At 46.0% G+C, this 20,638-nt stretch overlaps 1 protein-coding gene across 1 annotated transcript in view; it reads left to right on the top strand.

Annotated features, from left to right (window-relative positions):
* LOC308076661 (dual specificity calcium/calmodulin-dependent 3',5'-cyclic nucleotide phosphodiesterase 1A-like) overlaps positions 1-20,638 on the top strand; it is a gene marked incomplete at both ends in the record, with an annotated part of 260,076 nt that overhangs the window by 154,040 nt on the left and 85,398 nt on the right. Inside the window, one exon of the mRNA XM_080457370.1 lies at positions 2,847-2,913. Within this exon, the coding sequence (XP_080313496.1) occupies positions 2,847-2,913 (67 nt within the window). The remainder of the gene's footprint in view (positions 1-2,846; positions 2,914-20,638) is intronic.

Raw genomic sequence — 20,638 nt, 5'->3', positions numbered from 1 at the left:
CTCTCAGTGTGCCGTGATGCAATGTGTCGTCGTGACTCGTGAACTTGTAGATCTGCAATTTTTGCTGCAAATCTCCGTAGCACGATGGAAAATAAAATAGGGCTTAAGTAGTTAAAGTTAGAATTTGAGTTTGAATTTAGCTGGGAAGTTAAATACAGGCCAACTGATCATTTATTCACTGGAAATTCTAATAATGTGAAAACAGTATCTTATAATACTGTTATAATATGTGACTGCTGCTGGAGAAAAATGACTCATGTTGCCATTTGAGAAACAGTAGAAAATAGCAGAACAAGTTTGATTATTATGGGCCCTCATAAGTACCTGTATCTTCCGTATTGTTCAATAAAAAGCATTTTGATCCTATTGGTGGCCATTATCTCTGTCTTTTTCAACTACGCGACCGCATCGGTTGGGAGGTGTATTGCACTCTGATACATTATAACTCTATGAGAAAATGGCCGCCGATCGGATTAAAATGCTTTTTATTGAACAATACGGAAGTGAATTGTAACATCCGTGGCCATGAGGTAAGCACTTTATATTTGAAATCTGAACGTTTATGTAGATGTACGGGTTGATGGAGAGTGCAAACACCAGGTTGGAGTTAAGCCAGGACGCCCCTGACGACAAGCTAACAATGCTAAGCTACTAGCCTTGCTACTTTTGTGTATATCCCTTCTCACGGCAACCTAGCTGGTGCGTGTCTTTATTATTAATAGGTAAACCTCGAGTATAGTCGACTACCAGTGGGTCAAATTTAGTGGTGGAAGAAGCACTCGGTGGTAGCAATACCACAATATAAAAATACTCTGTTACAAGTAAAAGGCCTGTCCTCAAAATGTTACTTGAGTTCAATCAAAGTAAAAGTACAAAAAAAAATTAGTACTCAAATGTTTGAAAATAGCTGATCTACAAGCTCACAATGCGTCGCAATGCGCATTGTGAGCTTGTAGATCGGCTATTTTCAAATAGCCTATGTATAAAATCGGGCTAAAGTGGTCAATGTATGTTTTATATAATATTTTTTTTATAATAGATGTGAGATGTAGTGGAGTACAAGTTAAAGTATTGAAAATTGGAAATACTGGAAATACTACTAGTAAAAATTTACTTAAGTACAGTACTTGAGTAAATGTACTTAGTTACTTTCCAACTCTGGTCAAATGAGTCGACTAGTAAAAATCTGAAAATTATGTGTTGTAGCAGTGGGCAACATTTTAATTGTGTTTCATCAAATTTCTATAGAGTGGACAGCTGACTGAAAGGTGTCAATGGGGGAGTGATTAGAGGAGTGGCTAGGTTGAATAAATTACCCATTGTTCACACCCATTACCTGGAGCTGAGAGGTGCTAGAAGTGGAAATTCTTTAGAAGGGATTATCTCAGTTTGGACTATTATTGATAACAAGATTCAAATGAGCACATCTTCTTCAAATAAAAAATGACAAATACCCCCTTGCGGCATAAAGCATTGTACCCAGTCACATATGGTATTCTCATAAACAATACATCATTATGTTACATCAGTTGTTCTTAACCTTTTCTGGACCAGGGCGTGCATTTTCAGAGCAAGTTTACTTTAATGATCAATCAATCGATTGTGTTCAGGCTTGGATTAATGGAACTAATATACATTTTAAGTCCCTATTTAGCAGTATCACAATGAAAACTAATTTAAAACTAAGTTTTAAAGAAAAAATTACACAACTTTTTAGTTGTTGTTCTGTTTTATTAATTATTTAACTATTACAATCTTAGTGGTAAAGTGCCTGTACACCACCGCAGAGGTTGTGGGTTCAAATCCACGTGGTGCATCTGTCAAGAGTCTACTACACGAACACAATTGGCCCGTGTTCGGGGGAGGGAAGCCGGGCGGGCGTGAAATAAAAATTGTAATACTTGGAAGATGTTTTTAACACAAATCTGGTACGGGGCTCCCTGGCACAAACATTTTCAGATGGGGATTGGGGACAAATACATATTGATTTGGGGGTCCATGACATGAAAATGTTTGAGAACCACTGGTTTAACAGCATTACACAGCAAGCCAAAACAATGCAACCCGCAACTACCAATATTCACTAGCAACTTTACAGAAAAACAAGCTCAAAGTCTCTTATAATAAGCGGACATGGCAACACTGGTCTGTACAGAGCAATACGTACACACTCAATGTACTGGAGAACAAAGTGCAGAATTTTTATATATTTTTTTAGATCAGAAATACACGCATGCGCGCGTGCCCACACACACACACACACACACGCACGCACGCACACGCACACGCACACGCACACGCACACACACACACACCTTCAGGATTCAGTGATGGGCCCTGCTGTTTTTCACTCAGTGGGAGCTGATGGTATCTCCTAGAAAGGAGGAGCTCTTATCACCACAAACACACTGAAAATATCTGCCTCCACCCCACAGAACATGTACTCTGAAGTTTTTACTTAAGTAAAAGTAGCAATACGTAGCTACAATGTAGATATAATGTTACAAGTAAGATTTAAATATTCAAAGTTTCAGTCAAAGTACATAATTAAAAGTACTCGTTTAACAGAATGTCCATTTCAGAATGACCGCAAGGTCATATCATATATACATATATATATATATATATATATATATATATATAGATGACCTTGTGGTCCAAAGGTGACAACTGTACCGACTGAGCTATTTAAGCCCTATTTAGGATATTTGTAAACAGCATATTTACAAACTCACGTATTCTCAATGTGTTGTTAACATGTCGTTACTGTGTTGTTAATGTGTTGTTAACATGTTAACATGTTGTTACTGTGTTGTTAATGTGTTAACATGTCGTTTGTGTCACAGGATGTACAGACGGACGTCCAACATGGTGGGACTCAGCTACCCCCCCAATGTCATCACTGTGCTCAAGGTATCAGTGCACAACGCCCTCTATAAGCACTGCTTCTCAAACATTCTCATGTCAAGGACCCCCAAATTGATATAAGCTTCAATTTCACGAGCTCTCCTTTGCATGCCTGGGCTGTCAAAATGAGTGCTTTACCTCAGGATGTCTTTGCAGAATTAATGCATTAAATGTTTTAAGGCGAGTCAGAATCAAAATCAACTTTATTTTAACGCCACAGGTTTTACAGGTGATAAAGAAAAGGGTGCAATTCATTTCTTGTGCGAGCACCAACGTTTTTGCTGTTTTCATGAAGGAGACAAGAGAAGGGCTGGGAGAGAAAGAAATCCGAGAGCAAAAAAACCAAACAGTAAAGAGAAACATGTCAAGGAGAGTTAAAAATCCAACATATCTACACTGTACATTGCGACGTAAAGTGCGTGAGGTTAGAACTACTCCTTTAAGGTGTAGTTCAAAATTACACCTTAGTTGCAAATTAACGACTCACTTCACTATACAAAGAGTGTCGGACAAAAGCAGTGAAAATAGCCGATCTACAAGTTCCACAACGCCTTGCGAGCTTATAGATCGGCTATTTTCACCATTTAAAATAATAATAAAGGAAAGTTTTTTGGATTTACAAGGTTTCCCACCCGACAGCAACGGTATTTATTTATTGAGTGCCACATGTAGCCTATAAGCCGATCTGAAATGATGGCTTATACCCCAACCATTCTCAGGGTGGGGGTCCGCATCCTCCCCAGCCCATGAAAGGCCAACTGGCAGCAGCAGACACAAGATGGAGTGACCAGGGAACGTTCCAATTCAGAAGATCTGAATCTTGAATGTGTTTCTCCGGTCTGCACATCAGCATGGAAAACGGCATTAGGAAACGGTATGCTAGGGCAATGGTTCTCAACCTGTGGGTCGGGACCCCCAGGGGGATCCCCACATGATTTTGGGGGGGTCCCCAGATGACAGTGAAGTGATAATTTAAGGACTTTTAGGACCTTTTTAATACCCCCCCAAAAAAAGAAGACGGTTACTGCATCAAACGTAATGATGCAGTAATCGTCTTTCTTTTTTTTTCTTTCAATTTGGCCAATGTTTGACCAGTTTGTTTGTTGATTACGTCATAATCAACACACAAACTGGTCAAACATTGACCAAATTGTCAAATAATATAGGAAAGAGGCAATGCCTCTCACAATGCCTCGCAACGCGAGGCATTGTGAGCTTATAGATCGGCTATTTTCACAATATTTATCTGTGGAACCGAGCCAAAGAAAATATAAAGCCTCAACTCCTACAATTCCAAGTGCTTGTCAGGTTGGGGGGTCCCCAGTTCAAATATGATTATTTTGGGGGGTCCCGGCCTAAAAAGGTTGAGAACCACTGTGTTGGGAGAGAGAGCAGGAAATGGGGAGACAAAAATAACCTGTTCTCCAATGGATCCAGTCTGGATATTATTTAGTCACAAGCTACTTTTACTTTGGCTAACTAAGTATTAATATCTCAAGATAGATTATCTGTAAGCACTACTGCCTAAAACATAATGTTTTCAGTAGGACTAAACACAGAGGCACCCTGTTGTTTTTTTTCTCCAAAAGTATTTTTATTGATTTTCTTTTTTAAACAAAGACAAAACAAGACAACACAAGACAACACAAGACAAAACAAGACAAAACAGACAAACAGCTCAGCTCAGACACGTTATAAAAGGAAAAGGACAATGGACCAGAAAATAACACAATATATATATACATGATTTGGTGCTTGACATTACATAGATGGTTGAGTAACTACCCCAAGAACAAAAAATAAATGAAAGAAATACAGATCACAGTACAAACAACAGAAAAGATGAAGAAAAAAGAAAAAAGAAAGAGAAACAAAATAAACAAGCAAGGATTTAGACATTATACATCAAGGTCAGCGGTATCACTCCTGTTAAGGAGCCCTATCGTTAAAGTGTCAGCTAATTGAGGGCCAATAAAGTGTACTGTAGATATGGGTCCCATATTTTATAGAAGGCATCAGTTGTGGAACGTAGGAGGCAGGTTAAAAATTCCAACGGCATGCACTGCATGATTATTTGTGCCAGTCTTTCTTTGTTGGTGGTCTCTCATTAATCCAAGACAACATAATATTTTTCCTCGCAGCATAGGTTAGAAGATTAAACAAGTGTCTATGAAACTTGTTAATAATCTTTTTATCAGGAAGTCCCAGAATCAAACACATAGGGTCAGGTTCAAACTCCATATTGAAGATCACATTCAACTGCTGCACAACACCCAACCAATAATGTTCGATCTTATGACATGACCATATACTCATGAATATAGTCTCCCTCTTCAATCTTACATTTAAGACAGAGATGTGATAGATTAGGGTTCATTTTATGGCGAAGGCTAGGAGAGATCTGTAATCGGTGTATGGTTCTTAGCTGAATCGACCAAATATATATATTTCATACCAAACTTCGTCTGCAATTTCAACCCTGAGATCTCTCTCCCATTTCCTCTTAGTATCCAGGGTGTTAACAGTCGCATAGGATCTTAACAGGCCATAGAGAATGCTAATAAAACCCCTTTTTAAAATCCATTGTCAATGCTCTTTCAATTGGAGAGGTGCCTTTGTTAGAGAGGCACCCTGTTTAATACCGAATGGGTTCCCGAATATTCATAAAACCAGTGGTGTAAAGTAATTAAGTACATTTACTTAAGTACTATACTTAAGTACAATTTTGAGGTATTTCTGAGTGGTGCCAACCACTCCTAAATTTGACCGTCTGTGTATGTCTGTCTGTCCCCCCGTATGTTTGAGCACGGCCTCAACAGCTGCAGCTGATTGCAACACAAAGATGCAACCAGTTACACTAATTAAACACTGCTTATAATACCTACTGACTCGGTAGGTAGTCTCGGATAAATCGGGCCCAAAAGTGGTCGGCCAAGATCTGGCTGTGCCGCCAGCGACGTTTCCCGATGAGATGGTGGTCGGCGTACATGGCTTGAGGAAGTGAGGCATCCCGACGGCCCATCAGCAAGAGATTCGGGGTGATCGGATCAGGATCAGCGATATCCGAGGAGAGGTAACCAAGGGGCTTTGAATTGAGTATTCCCTCGACCTCTATGAGATTGAGAACAGTTCGTAGGACAGTCTCACTGAAGGTTTGGTCCCCTAAGACGACCCTCAGGGCAGTCTTAACGGATTTGATCTCCCATTCCCATGTACTTCCGAAATGCGGCGCACCCGGAGGGTTGAATTTAAAGGAGATGGTCCTGAAGCTGGGGCTCCATGGCTTGGAAAGCTTCCTCTAGCTTTGTTTCTCCTGCCCTGAAGTTCCTTCCTAGAGGAAGTTGAGTGCCTCTATCAGCGAGGACCTCAAAGGGTGTCCCCCGTCTGGAAATGAACCGTCTCGAGGCCATCAAGAATGCTTCGGCATCCAGACTCTCTAGTACATCCAGATGGACACATCTGGTTGTCATACACTTAAAAAGGATGCCCCAGCGCTTCTCCACTCGTCGGCCGATCTTTATGGTTCGAAGCAATTAACTCCTGTTGACCAGAAAGGAGGCTTGTATAGTCGTAGACAAGCTGGAGGTAAATCTGCCATCTTGGGCACCACTGTCCTGGCTCTCCATTTCTGGCACTGCATACAAGCAAACTGATGCTTGCGAATGGCTCCTCGCCCTCCAATTATCCAATACTTCCGTCGGATTTCACCATAGACCCTCTCCGGCTCTGGGTGAAGGAGATTTGCATCATAACTCCTAATGAGGAGCCTGGTTAGAGGGTGTCTGGAGTCAAGGATGACTGGGTGAATAGCATCGGGGTCCAATTCATCAGCCTGCCTCAATCTTCCTCCAACTCTGATCACCTCAAGGGCCAGGTCGTGCTCCGGGGCAAGTGAGATGAGACGGCTCTCCTTCGACACCTCCTTCCCAGCCTTTAGAGCTTTCAATTCTTCAGGAAAGCTGATCGCCTGAGACTGCTGTAACTGAACTGTCTCTGCGGTGATAGATGGTGAGGGAGCCACCCCGTCAACATTGTCATGGGTAGCAGCGATCAGCTCCTCCCAAGTTTGGAACTCTGCACGGCTGGGGAGAGCATTTGTTACATTACATTACATTACATTACAGTCATTTAGCAGACGCTTTTATCCAAAGCGACTTACAATAAGTGCATTCTACATAGGTGGGGAACGAAAACTACTAATCACCAGAAGTATTAAGTGCTTTTTCTGCAAAAACAAGCAACCAAGAGTATACCTAGCGCTAAGGTAAAAGTGCAATATATCAGCTACCTATTTTCCTTAAACAGATGAGGCAACAATAGCAAAATCAAATGAGCAGGAGCTAAAACAAATAAGTGTATCGACTAAACAAGATCCAATAAAACAGTACAACAATAACACAAGCGTTCGTACAACTAGTTAACAACAAGTAGGCCAGGCAGAGAGGATGGGTAGTGTTTCCTGAAGAGGTGGGTTTTCAGCCTGCGGCGAAAGATGGGCAGTGACTCTGCTGTCCTGACATCAGTGAGAAGTTCATTCCACCACTGTGGGGCCAGAACAGAAAAAAGTCGTGACCGTGTGGACCGGCCAGAAGGACCCTTGAGTGACGAGGCAATCAGTCGCCCCGAGGTGGCAGACCGAAGTGGTCGGGAAGGGGTGTAGGCATCGACCATAGCCCGGAGGTAAGAAGGAGCTGTTCCTTTCACTGCCCTATAGGCTAGCACCAGGGTTTTAAACTGGATGCGAGCCGCTACGGGGAGCCAGTGTAGAGAACGGAGAAGGATAGTTGTGTGGGAGAACTTAGACGGGTGAACACCAGACGAGCCGCAGCTTTCTGAACAAGCTCCAGAGGTCTGATGGCAGATGCCGGAGCACCAGCAAGGAGGGAGTTGCAGTAGTCCAGGCGGGAGATGACAAGAGCCTGGATGAGCACCTGGGCTACCTTCTCCGTGAGGAAGGGGCGAATCCTCCTGATGTTGTAGAGGAGGAATCTGCAGGACCTTGTCACTGATGCGATGTTTGCCGAGAACGACAGTTGATCACACCCAGATTCTTCGCAGTCCGAGTTGAGGTCACCACAGCATTATCAATGGTGATGGCCATGTCTCGGTGCGGACAGCCCTTCCCCGGGAGGAACATCAGCTCGGTCTTGTCCAGGTTGAGCTTCAGGTGGTGCGTCGACATCCACTCCGAGATGTCAGCCAGACAAGCAGCAATGCGTGCCTCCACTTGGGTGTCAGAGGGGGTGAATGAGAGGATCAGCTGGGTGTCATCGGCATAGCAGTGGTAGGAAAAGCCATGGGAGTGGATGACAGCACCAAGAGATGTAGTGTAGAGAGAGAAAAGAAGAGGACCCAGAACCGAGCCTTGGGGAACCCCAGTAGTGAGTCTGTGTGGTTCTGACACAGATCCTCTCAGCATCACCTGGTAGGAGCGACCCGTCAGGTAGGATGCAAACAGGGAGAGTGCAGAGCCTGAGACACCCATCCCCTCAAGGGTGGAGAGGAGGATCTGATGGTTCACTGTGTCGAACGCTGCAGACAGGTCCAGGAGTATCAGGACGGAGGAGAGAGAGTTCGCTCTAGCGGCATGGAGCGACTCCGTCACTGCCAGGAGGGCAGTCTCGGTCGAGTGACCCACTTTGAACCCAGACTGGTGGGAGTCCAGGAGGTTGTTCTGGTGGAGGTACGAGGACAGTTGTTTGAACACAGCACGTTCGAGAGTTTTAGATAGGAAGGATAGAAGGGAAACCGGTCTGTAGTTCTTGATCTCAGAGGGGTCAAGTGTCGGTTTCTTCAGGAGGGGGGTGACTCTGGCAGTCTTGAAAGCAGAGGGAAAGTAGCCAGACGTCAGAGAGGTGTTAATAAGGTGGGTTAAGAAGGGAAGAAGTTCAGGTGCAATAGACTGCAGCAGAGTGGATGGGACCGGGTCCAGGGAGCATGAGGTGGGGCGACTAGAGGTAACAAGGAGAAGGACCTCGTTAGGGGAGAGGGGAGAAAAGTGGGATAGAGAGGGGGAGGGGGAGGGAAGAGGAGTAGATGAAGATAGAGAGGGAGGGGTGGAAGGCAGACGGGTGTGGGTAGTGCGCAGGGCACCAGCCGGGAGAGGAGGGAAGGAGGATCGGATATCGTTCACCTTCTTGTCAAAGAAGTTGGCGAAGTCATCAGGGAGGAGGGACGAGGAGGGAGGAGGGGGTGGTGGTTGCAGGAGAGAGGAGAAAGTTTCAAAGAGTTTTTTAGGGTTGGAAGCAGAAGCCTGAATTTTAGTGCAGAAGAAAGCAGCTTTAGCAGCAGATAGAGAGGAGGAAAAAGTAGAAATGAGAGATTGGAAGGTAAGAAGGTCCTCCGGGAGGTTGCCATTTCTCCATTTGCGCTCAGGCTCCGTCTCTCAGTACGCACTGAATCCGACAACCAGGGGGCAGGTGGAGTTTGGCGTGCAGGCCTGGTGGTGAGGGGACAGAGATGGTCCAGGGAAGAGGATAGAGTAGAGAAAAGAAGATCAGCGGCGGTATCAGGGGATAGAAGAGCGAAGGATTCAGGGGCAGGGAAAGCAGAGAGAGCAGAAGAGGAAAGATCAGTGGGGGAAAGTGAGCGAAGATTGCGACGTGAGGAAACCATGTGGGTAGGGAGGGGCTGTGAGGGGGGAGAGGAGAGAGAGAGAGAGAGAGTAGGACATGAAGTAGTGATCAGATAGTTGCTTACCCTTTTCACTGGAAAGAGGAGTGACGGACAGGTTAGCAGTAGAGCAGCCTCTGGTGAAGATCAGGTCCAGTTGGTTGCCAGCCTCGTGGGTAGGAGGAGATGGGGAGAGAACTAGGTCGAAGGCGGCTAGAAACGAAAGGAGTGGGTCTAGCTGCTTCTCAGTCGGGAGGTTGAAGTCACCCAGAAGGATGAATCCAGAGCCATCGACAGGGAAGTGAGAGACTAGATGGTCCAGCTCCTCCAGGAAGCCACCAGCAGGGCCCGGTGGGCGATAAACAACTGCAATGGTGAGCTTGACTGGATGAGAAACAGTGACCACATGAGTGATCACTGAGGAGTGACCTCCTCAAAGGAGGTAGGAGAGAATTGTGACAGTGAAACAGGAGAGTAATTCCATTTTCTGGAAATTAGCAGACCAGCACCACCACCTGTCCGCACGGCTCTGGGAGTGTGAGAAAAAGAGTACACATCTGACAGAGCCGCGGGCGTAGCAGTGTTTTCTGGTCTGATCCAAGTCTCAGTCAGAGCAAGGAAGTTGAGGGAGAGCAAGGATGCGTAGGCTGAGATGAAAGCAGCTTTGCCTTCCACCACAGCCGAGTGGCAATTCCAAAGCCCTCCCGTTACCACTTGCTCAACGTGAGTTGAAAGAGTAGGATAGATTAGATTGGTGGTATCGCGACATCTAGGTGTAACCCAGTGTTTGTGCGACCACCAGGAAGAGGAGAGGACAGGAATAGGAAGAAAACACATTGTAGATCACTAAACATATACACACTATACACTACTATATCTATCACACTACTATCTATGTCACTAATCAATGATACTGCTTGTCGTTCGTTGACGAAGGCTAGCAAAGTCGCCTGTTGCCTTTGTTTGCCTAGCCTTCGTTTACTAGCCGCTTTGAAAGCTGACGCTTTCAGAGCTGTTTTTTAAAACCACTTCAACTGATTGCTAATTGTCTGCCGGGGAGTGCTGGCCCTCCCAGCCACTTTAACAGGGCAATCAATTGGCCTAGTCTGCCTGAAACTACTTCAAGTGCTCTGTGAGACAGACACAGAGTATCAATGGCCTACTGCTTAAAGCACAAATATAATACAAATATAAACTACAGACTAACACAAGCTAATAATACAGCACTAGTAGGAAAGCACTTAAGGTACAACTGCTAGCAACTTGCTAAATAAGAAAAATGCTATACTCACTACCCAGAGGTCAGGAACTCAGTTCTCTCCAGATTTGTTGGTGCGGAAGAGAGGTTATAGCATTGGAAGGATTTCCTCAACTCCGGGTCTTCACCAGATGGTGGAATGGAGGCAGACAGATGGGCTGGCCATCTATCCTCTGGTTCCAATAGGAAAGGTAATCCGACAGTCCATCGACTAGGTTGAGCAAGGTGTTGGAGAGTTTTCCCACGTGTAATATCATCAGCGGAATTCTGTGCACTGTTGACGTATTTCCAGTCATCAAGTTTCGTCAGCTCTTGAATCTCTGCAATACGTGTCCCAACGAAGACTTCATACCTGCAGGATTCGGACTTGAGCCAGGTGAGTACTGTGGTGGAATCACTCCGGTAAGTGACTTTCTCTATTGGCAGGGTGAATTTGGCCATTAAGGTAGTGGCCAGCTGGGCACCAGACAGGGCGGCACTGAGTTCCAGCCGAGGCATGGAAGTTTGGTGCTTTGGTGCGACCCGGGACCGTGCCATGATGAAGCTTTTGCTGCATTGCTAGCTAGCCCACTGGTGCACCTCAAAGCCTCCTTTGGCCAAGATACAGCGGAGATTGTCCAGGAGGGCTTTGGCTTCTACAGTGGAGGGTAGGCTCTGTAGGCAATTGTCCACATAGAATGCCTTCTCTACAGAGTCCTGGATTTCGGGACAACTGTCCGGATGGTCTCTGGCATGTCTTTGGAGAGCATATATTGCACAGCAAGGGCTGCATGTAGTGCCGAAGGGGAGTACACGCCACTGATAAACGGTGGGATTAGCATCCTTCACTTCTCTCCATATGAAACGCAGCAGTGCCGTGTCTGAAGGCAGCAGGCGTATCTGGTGGAACATGGACTTTATGTCTCCACTGATGGCTGTAGAATGCTGCCGGAACCGGATGAGGAACCCAAGCAAGGAGGGACCCAGGGTTGGGCCAGGAAGCAAACAGTCACTCAGGCTTTTTCCAGCAACCCGGAAGGAGCAATTGAAGACAAGACGGTTCTTTCCACGTGTTGTCGGACGATATGATGAGGAAGATGCCAGCTCTCACTCTGAGAATTCTCCCCATCATCTTCCGGCACCACCTCGGATACATATCCTGCCTTCACTAGCTTCTGGATTTCATTGTTGTGGACTACGCTCGGTTCCACGGAGTAGTGGGAGGACGACCCCTGGTGAGAGGAGGGTGGTTGGGAACTCTCAACAGTGGGGTTGCGTACCGTTGGACACTCTCAGGGATGATGGTGGTGCACTTGTCCAGAAGGTCCAGGGCATAGGTGTCATGCTTAGATTGTGTTACCTCCTTGGGGTTCCGATGTGGGAACGTGTCCATCTTCCACAGTAACTCCACATTCCGAAGGAGCTCAGCTGAGAGGTTAGGGGATGAAGCTGGGCTGCTCCTTGTGAGGAGGGTCCATGCTTGCTGTACCCCATGGGCATGGGTGAAGGGATGGGCTGGACCTTGTACCGCCCAACCGAAGGATGTGTGGATAGCAACAGGCCCTCCTGTAGGCCCCGTCACCACTGGCTCGATCGGGGTAATGAGATACGGGTAGTCAGACCCGATAAGGAGGAGAGGCTTCACGTTGACCAGGTTAGGCAGTGGGAGTCCCTCAAGGTGGGCATAGTGCTTCTGTAGGGCACTCCCTTGACAGGTATGTTCAGCAAGATCGAGTTTTTTAGCAGTGAAGGGATTTTCAATCGGATACACCTGGCCAGGTCGACCTGTAGGGGAAATGGAGAAGGCTACTGTTGTGCCCTTCACCTGAAGCACATCTTGTCTCACTGTTATGACCCTAGGGTCATATTATGTATTTTCCTGTGTTTTTCCCTCTCATTGGTGTGTTTGTGAATGAGTGGTGAGGAGTGAGTGATTTGAGTACCAGCTGGTGTGAATGGTGACTGAGTGGTGGCTGTGTGAGTGACTAACTAGTATGTAGATTCTCGCAGGTGATTGGCTCCTATCTTCTTGGGCGTCACTATAAAGCTTCCTGCTTCCAGAAGTTCAGATGTCTTTCTCCTAGCCAGCCTCCAAACACCAGTGTGCTGTAATGTGTTAATGTTTATGTGTTAAAGATGTGCGTGTAGGGGTGAGGAATCTCTTATGTATTAGTAGTTGTTTTGTAGATCCCACCCTGAGGTAGTATGTATATATTGTCATGACACAACACATGTTCAAAATCCCAAGCATTGAGAATTTATTTACTAATTTAAGATAAAAGTCATGACAATATATACATACTACCTCAGGGTGGGATCTACAAAACAACTACTAATACATAAGAGATTCCTCACCCCTACACGCACATCTTTAACACATAAACATTAACACATTACAGCACACTGGTGTTTGGAGGCTGGCTAGGAGAAAGACATCTGAACTTCTGGAAGCAGGAAGCTTTATAGTGACGCCCAAGAAGATAGGAGCCAATCACCTGCGAGAATCTACATACTAGTTAGTCACTCACACAGCCACCACTCAGTCACCATTCACACCAGCTGGTACTCAAATCACTCACTCCTCACCACTCATTCACAAACACACCAATGAGGGGGAAAAACACAGGAAAATACATAATATGACCCTAGGGTCATAACACCTCCACCCTAAGATCAAACATTTATCACAAACCACAAACAAATGTTTGATTCCACTTTCACAAAAAAAACATGCTCAATTCACTCCTTCCTATCTACCCACCAAGACCATCTCTCCTAACGTCTCACCGAGACCCCTTTCCCATATCTCCAGAGACTCCCTCTTCCCTACTGCTGTCTCTACTGAGACCTCCGTTTCCTGTCTCCACTGAGACTCCCTCTTCCCTACTAATATCTCTACTGAGACCTCCGTTTCCTGTCTCCACTGAGACTCCCTCTTCCCTACTACTATCTCTACTGAGACCTCCGTTTCATATCTCCACTGAGACTCCCTCTTCCCTACTACTATCTCTACTGAGACCTCCGTTTCATATCTCCAGAAACTCCTTCCCTCCTAATGTCTGCAAGAGACCTCACTCAAATTGCCCTCACTCCTAATGTCTTCCACTGAGACTTCTTCCTAATAGCTGAATTAATGCATGACAACCAAATTCACAAAAACACTCTGAATCTACACAAAATCTCTACAAAATCACATTCACAGAACAACAACAAAAACACATGAATTCACTTAATGTCTACACAAAAAACCCATATGAAAATTCTTAACTTGCACACAAAAAATCTAAAACTATTACATAATTTCACAAACTCCATATTGCTGGTTGGCACACTCATACAAACAGTATTCTTAACCTTAATGACTATAATTTGTTTGCTCACTAGAAGTTCTCATGGGGATCATGCTGGGTTTGTGTGTCACTTGCAATCACTGCAGATCAACATTAGGGTGGCATATCAGCGCTCAAGCTGTCACTAGTGCAAGGCCCCCATCTCCCACCTCCATTTCCCTGACCCTCACGGTCAGCCAACATCCCTTGGTGTATTGAGGACTTTTTTTTTTTGGGAGTGGATGCACCAGGCACTATAAGCAGGGCAGGCAACGTGCTCCACCTCAGCTTTTGCCCCCTCCCCTCCTCGGTTGTGAGAAAATACAACAAACCCCTCTCCCCTCAGCTTCTTGATCATGAGCTCTTAATTTTACTACTCAACACTTGCATATTACAAAGTTCCAAATCAAAAATCTATTTCACTACAAAAACACAATGCCAACCAGAAATACAAGATTGTGAACTTACCAAAAACAAGGGAGGAAAGTTTAGACGAGCCCCCAATCTGTTACGACCCGGCCTAGGGGAGCCTATTGTCGCAACACAAAAGTGGACTCCCTCCTTCCCAGTCCCCAAACAGCCAGACAACACATGTTCAAAATCCCAAGCATTGAGAATTTATTTACTAATTTAAGATAAAAGTCATGACAATATATACATACTACCTCAGGGTGGGATCTACAAAACAACTACTAATACATAAGAGATTCCTCACCCCTACACGCACATCTTTAACACATAAACATTAACACATTACAGCACACTGGTGTTTGGAGGCTGGCTAGGAGAAAGACATCTGAACTTCTGGAAGCAGGAAGCTTTATAGTGACGCCCAAGAAGATAGGAGCCAATCACCTGCGAGAATCTACATACTAGTTAGTCACTCACACAGCCACCACTCAGTCACCATTCACACCAGCTGGTACTCAAATCACTCACTCCTCACCACTCATTCACAAACACACCAATGAGGGGGAAAAACACAGGAAAATACATAATATGACCCTAGGGTCATAACACTCACCAACCTTAGGTTAAGGGTCTCTGGCGTCCCCTTCAGGTTAAGCTGCTGGACTGCAGCCGGGAGAATGATGGTCCTTTCAGATCCATCATCTAAGATGGCAAACGCATCTGTGCTTCGTTGTCCATTCCTTAAGGTGACCTTCACCACCTTTAACATGACTGTTCTGTCCAGTTAGGGTGCCTGATACCACAAACTTGACAGTAGCCAAACTCCCTTTTTCACAAGGGTCAGGATTAGCCTTTTGCTCCTTTTATTTTTATATGTGAAAGTGGAGTGAAAACTGGAACGATACAAACACACAGTACAAACAATCACTGCATGATATGCTCATAAAATTGTGTAAATGCCTATTTAAACATACAATTCCAGACATACTGTAACATACTACACAAGCATAAATCTTACTTGCAGCATTGCATCGAAGGGACTCAGCAAATTAAGAAAGTCAAAATCACATCAGGTGACAAACAAACCATGTCTGCACTCTACAAGCAAACTGCACTTTCTGCCCAGTCTCTGCTAATTAGCAAAGTAACAACACCTGCTTTGATTAGTGTGTTAGCTTCACCTGCTTTAGGTTAAGTAAGGAGTGCTACAATAAACCTGCCAATAGAGGTCACTGTTTTACTTGTTTAAATAATAAATCTGCCCTGGGGCAGAACACTCCCCGTCTGGCGTCCTTGACGCCACTTAAATCAATAAACATACTGTATACACAAAGTTTCTTTCACTTGCGCCGTCCCTGATGCTTCAGCATGGAGATGTGGCGATTCTTCGGCAGGATGAGAGGATTTTTCTCTTTCCAGCTGAGCATTCTTCAGCCGGCCTCCACCTCTGATGAGACCAGCTTTGTCAATCTCAGGTTTGAGCTTAACGAAAGCACTAGTCTTAGGGATGGGCTTCCCTGTTGTGAGTGTGGTAATCTCCTCTGAGAAGGCCTCAGCTTGTGTTGACTTGATGATGTTTGTGGCTTGTGACATCTCTTCCTTGCGGCTGAGTATGCGGCACAGAGAGGTGAGACGCACTGCAGCCTGCTCCCGGTTGTTGAGAAGTCTTGGCCTGGGTGCTCTAAATGGCAGTGGAGCAACCCAGCTGTTGTCTTTGTCTCTGAAGACTTGACTGTCCATAGTCTTTAAGAAGACTGTATCTTCATACGATGGGGCTAACTTGCTGTCGTCGACTGTCTGATTGACCACGTTCTTCCCTATGGTGTGCTCAGCAGATATTTTCCCATTTGAGATGCAGCTTTGCGATTTCTCCCCGCCATAGCGCACTCTCTCTTGCAACTTTAGGGACCCATTAGATGATGACAGGTGAGATGGTCGTCCGTTTGGCAGCACAGTAGTCTTGACTGAGGTTACGTTGGGCTTGAGCACGCCTTGAAGACCTATCTCTCCCACTATGACCCAGCCCAGGTCGAGTCTCTGAGCGAAGGGAGCGTTTTGTGGGCCGTCAATCTGCTGTCTGACCTTGTGTGCTTGAATGACATCTCTCCCAAGCAACAGGAGGATATCTACACTCGGATCAGTGTCAGGAATGTGTTTTGCTATGGCTGCAAGATGAGGATGGTGGAGAGCCACGTCAGGTATAGGTATCTCATACCTGTTGTTGGGTATCTGATCGCATTCGATCAGCGCTGGTAGTGCAATACGCACTCCTCCATTCACTGGTTCGATGTGAAGCCCCTCTGCTTTGCGTCCAGACATGGCAGAGAGCCCGGAGCAGGTTCTCAGTGAGTATGGGTAAGGTTGACTCTGGATGTTGAATAAGTCGAACAGCTGTGACCTGGCAAGGGAGCGGTTGCTCTGGTCGTCGATCACAGCATACACCTTGATCGCTTTGTCTCTTTGGTCCTGAGGAAACACTCTGACAAGACATATTTTGGCACATGACTTTGGTGCCTGGCTTTCACCACAAACCTCTGTGCAGTGACTGCTCACTTCAGGCGGATTGAGGTGGACTTCATCTCCCTCCTCGCTGCCCTCTGGCGAATGGGTGGGAGACTCTGACTCTTGGGGGGCTGGACCAGTGTGCAATGCGGCGATATGGCGATCACTGTCACACTCAGAGCATTTGACAATGATTTTACAATCCCTAGCTAGGTGAGAAGAGGATGCACAGCATTTGTAGCAAATCCCACTGTCCTTCAAGAAGGCCTTTCTCTCTTCCAGTGTCTTAATTCTAAATGCTATGCACTTCTTCAAAGGATGGGGTTTATTGTGAATGGGGCATCTCTTGCTTGGGTTGTCCTCCTGTTCTGACTGGGTGTCGCTAGCAGAGTCAATTTCTTTTTTGACGTCTGTCTTGTGGACTGCAACAGGAAACCTTGTGGCTGGACGCTGACTGAATGCCTTCTCTTTAATTGGAGCACTGCTGTTATTGAGAAGAGCAAAGCTGGGGTCATTTCTGGTTCGTGCCTCATCGAACACAAAGGCAGCAAAATAGGAGAAAGGGGGGAAGAGACCGTGGTGTTCCTCTTTAAACCTGGAGCCATTTCTTATCCATCTCTCCTGTAGTGCATACGGAAGCTTCTCCGCAATGGGATTGACTCCACGAGGGGTGTCTAAGAAGCTTAACCCAGTAAGGTAGCCATCTTCTTTGGCTGACAGTAATTCCATCAAAAGGTCCCCAAACTCTCTCAATTTAACATAGTCCTTGCTGGCCACTCGAGGAAAGGCATCTAACTTGTTAAATAGTGCACTTTCAATAACTTCAGGTGCAGCATAAAACTGATAGAGCCTGTCCCAGGCCTTTCTGAGAGCTGCTTCTGGCTCGTTAACATGCACTAGACGCGTCCTTCTAACATGCTCAGCCGAATCCTTACCTAGCCAATTCATGAGAAGATCCAATTCTTCCCCAGCTGATAGGTTCAGGCCACTGATGGCATTGATGAAGGAAGATCTCCACGCTCTGAAGCTCTCTGGTTGATCATCAAATTTGTTGAGTCCTGTGTTTACCTTGAGCTTGAGCTTGAGCCCTCCTTCAGAATGCTTCGTTTCAAACAATGTTCCATGAAATTGTCTCGGAGGTAAGGGGGAAGCATGCAGAACAGTTTGTCAACATGGGAACCACATTTAAGTACATTACAGTTTCCTCCCTCGACGGACTCCAACATGGAAGTCAGGGACCGGACTTCTAAGGCAAAGTTCTGGAAAGCAGTAGAGTGCCTTGCTCTGACAGGAGGTCCTTTAAATATCCTTTTGAGCTCATTTTGGACCAGCTGACGGGGCTCTCCATATCTCGCCTTCAGGGCTTGGAGGGCTGATGTGTATGGAGTTGGGGAGTGCATGTAGGATTTGGCCAGGGTGTAGGCACTAGGAAGAAGGAGATGATCCAGCAGTACCTGGTACTTATATTGTTCAGAGAGATGACTGTGGATCCTGAGCAAGCTTTTCAGGGCCATCTCCAGCAGAATGAAGTCACTTTCCTTCCCACTCTCGAAGTAAGGGAGTTTGGGCCGGGGTCCAGGTGCTAAACTGTAAAGCAGAAACAGGTGAGGGGTTGCTCTGCACCACATTGGTGTGTCCATGTTCCTGTGATAGCTGAACTAATGGTACATCGGAGAGACCAGATTCTGGTCGAGGGGGCCTTGGAACTGTAGTTGGTGGTAGTTGACGGTATGGAGACAAATTGGATTCTTCCCCAGCCCTAGGAGTAGGAGTTCTGAGCATCCCATCAGAGATGGTGAGTTGGTGCGGCTGCTCTCTCCCATCCTCTCTGGACGACTCCGCATTGAAGGGTCTAAGGCCAGGCGCCGCTCTCCTGATATCCTGTCTGCCAACATCCTGTTGGTCGGAAACTTGTTGGTCTGCATAGGCCTGCAGGTCCACGTATGCCTGCTGTTGATTGACATTCTCCGGTTGGTTGACATCCTCCGGCGGTTGGTTGACGCCCTCAGGTTGGTTGTCCTCCTCCGGTCCCAGATCCTCTTGTTCGTTCCTCTCCAGGAAAGATGAGACGAGCCGGGCTTCTTCCAGTTTCTGTCTGGCATATCTTAGACGACGCTGTTGAGTCAGGTGCTTGGCGATGTACTCCCGCTCCTGCAGGTCCCTCCGAGTCCGCTCCTCCAAGACGCGACATCTCTCGTCCGCGGCTCGGTCCTCTTCGATTTGACATTCAACCTCTCGTAATGCCATTAGTCGTTTCCTTTCCTTTGGTGCGACAACTTGGGTTTCAAACAGGGCCAATGACCGACCGCTGTGGTGACTTCTATGGCTGGAGGCTCTGGAGCTGTGGCCAGAACTTGCCCAGCTGGCGGCTACTTCCACCGCCTGTGCGCTGGGTGCGGGTGGCCCCTGTTCTATGTGCTGGTCTTGTTCTGGCACGAACACTACAGGTGGCGGTTCTCGCAGAGGCGCCATCCTCCTTTGGTGGTGAGGCAACCCTTCAACCAATAAGGATGGTGCGTGTTGACTCATCTGGTGTCTGGTTGCCTTGGCTATGGTGGAAATTGAAGCCTTTCCCTTGGGCTGCTTCTTCTCCTTAGGCTTAGTTCCTGTCTCTTTCACCTCCACTTGAACCACTTTCTCCTCCTTCTCTCCATTCTCCTCTTCAGTTTCAAGCAAAGGTAAGTCTTTGGTCTCCTCTTGACCTGCCATCGGTTCAGTCACATCCGGTTCGAAGGACCATTGAAAGAATGTCTCTAGGGGTATTGTTCAGGTGGGAGTGACTGACAGGGGTGAGCAGGTAATAGTCACTTGTCAGGCTGACCATATAAGGTGAATGAGAGGAGGCAGAGAGCTCGTTTTGACCCCGGTGGGGTATATTTACTGAAGAAATTTGTGTGCTGTACAAAGGAAACATAAATACAATATGTGTGCATTAATATTAATAATATACAATATAAATAATAATTAGCAATTAAATTCATCTTCAATATTACAATAAGGAATAAGTAATCAATATTCATAATGAAATCATTCATATGGTCAAATCATTCTTAATGTCATTGAATTAAAGCATCAAATTATATATATATATATATATATATATATATATATATATATATATAATTTGATGCTTTAATTCAATGACATTAAGAATGATGGAGCTGTGGCCAGAACTTGCCCAGCTGGCGGCTACTTCCACCGCCTGTGCGCTGGGTGCGGGTGGCCCCTGTTCTATGTGCTGGTCTTGTTCTGGCACGAACACTACAGGTGGCGGTTCTCGCAGAGGCGCCATCCTCCTTTGGTGGTGAGGCAACCCTTCAACCAATAAGGATGGTGCGTGTTGACTCATCTGGTGTCTGGTTGCCTTGGCTATGGTGGAAATTGAAGCCTTTCCCTTGGGCTGCTTCTTCTCCTTAGGCTTAGTTCCTGTCTCTTTCACCTCCACTTGAACCACTTTCTCCTCCTTCTCTCCATTCTCCTCTTCAGTTTCAAGCAAAGGTAAGTCTTTGGTCTCCTCTTGACCTGCCATCGGTTCAGTCACATCCGGTTCGAAGGACCATTGAAAGAATGTCTCTAGGGGTATTGTTCAGGTGGGAGTGACTGACAGGGGTGAGCAGGTAATAGTCACTTGTCTATATAT

Source organism: Gymnoscopelus braueri (assembly GCF_963280865.1).
Source record: "Gymnoscopelus braueri genome assembly, contig: SUPER_20_unloc_1, whole genome shotgun sequence".
NCBI lineage: Eukaryota > Metazoa > Chordata > Actinopteri > Myctophiformes > Myctophidae > Gymnoscopelus > Gymnoscopelus braueri.
This window is presented reverse-complemented; position numbering and strand designations above follow the sequence as displayed.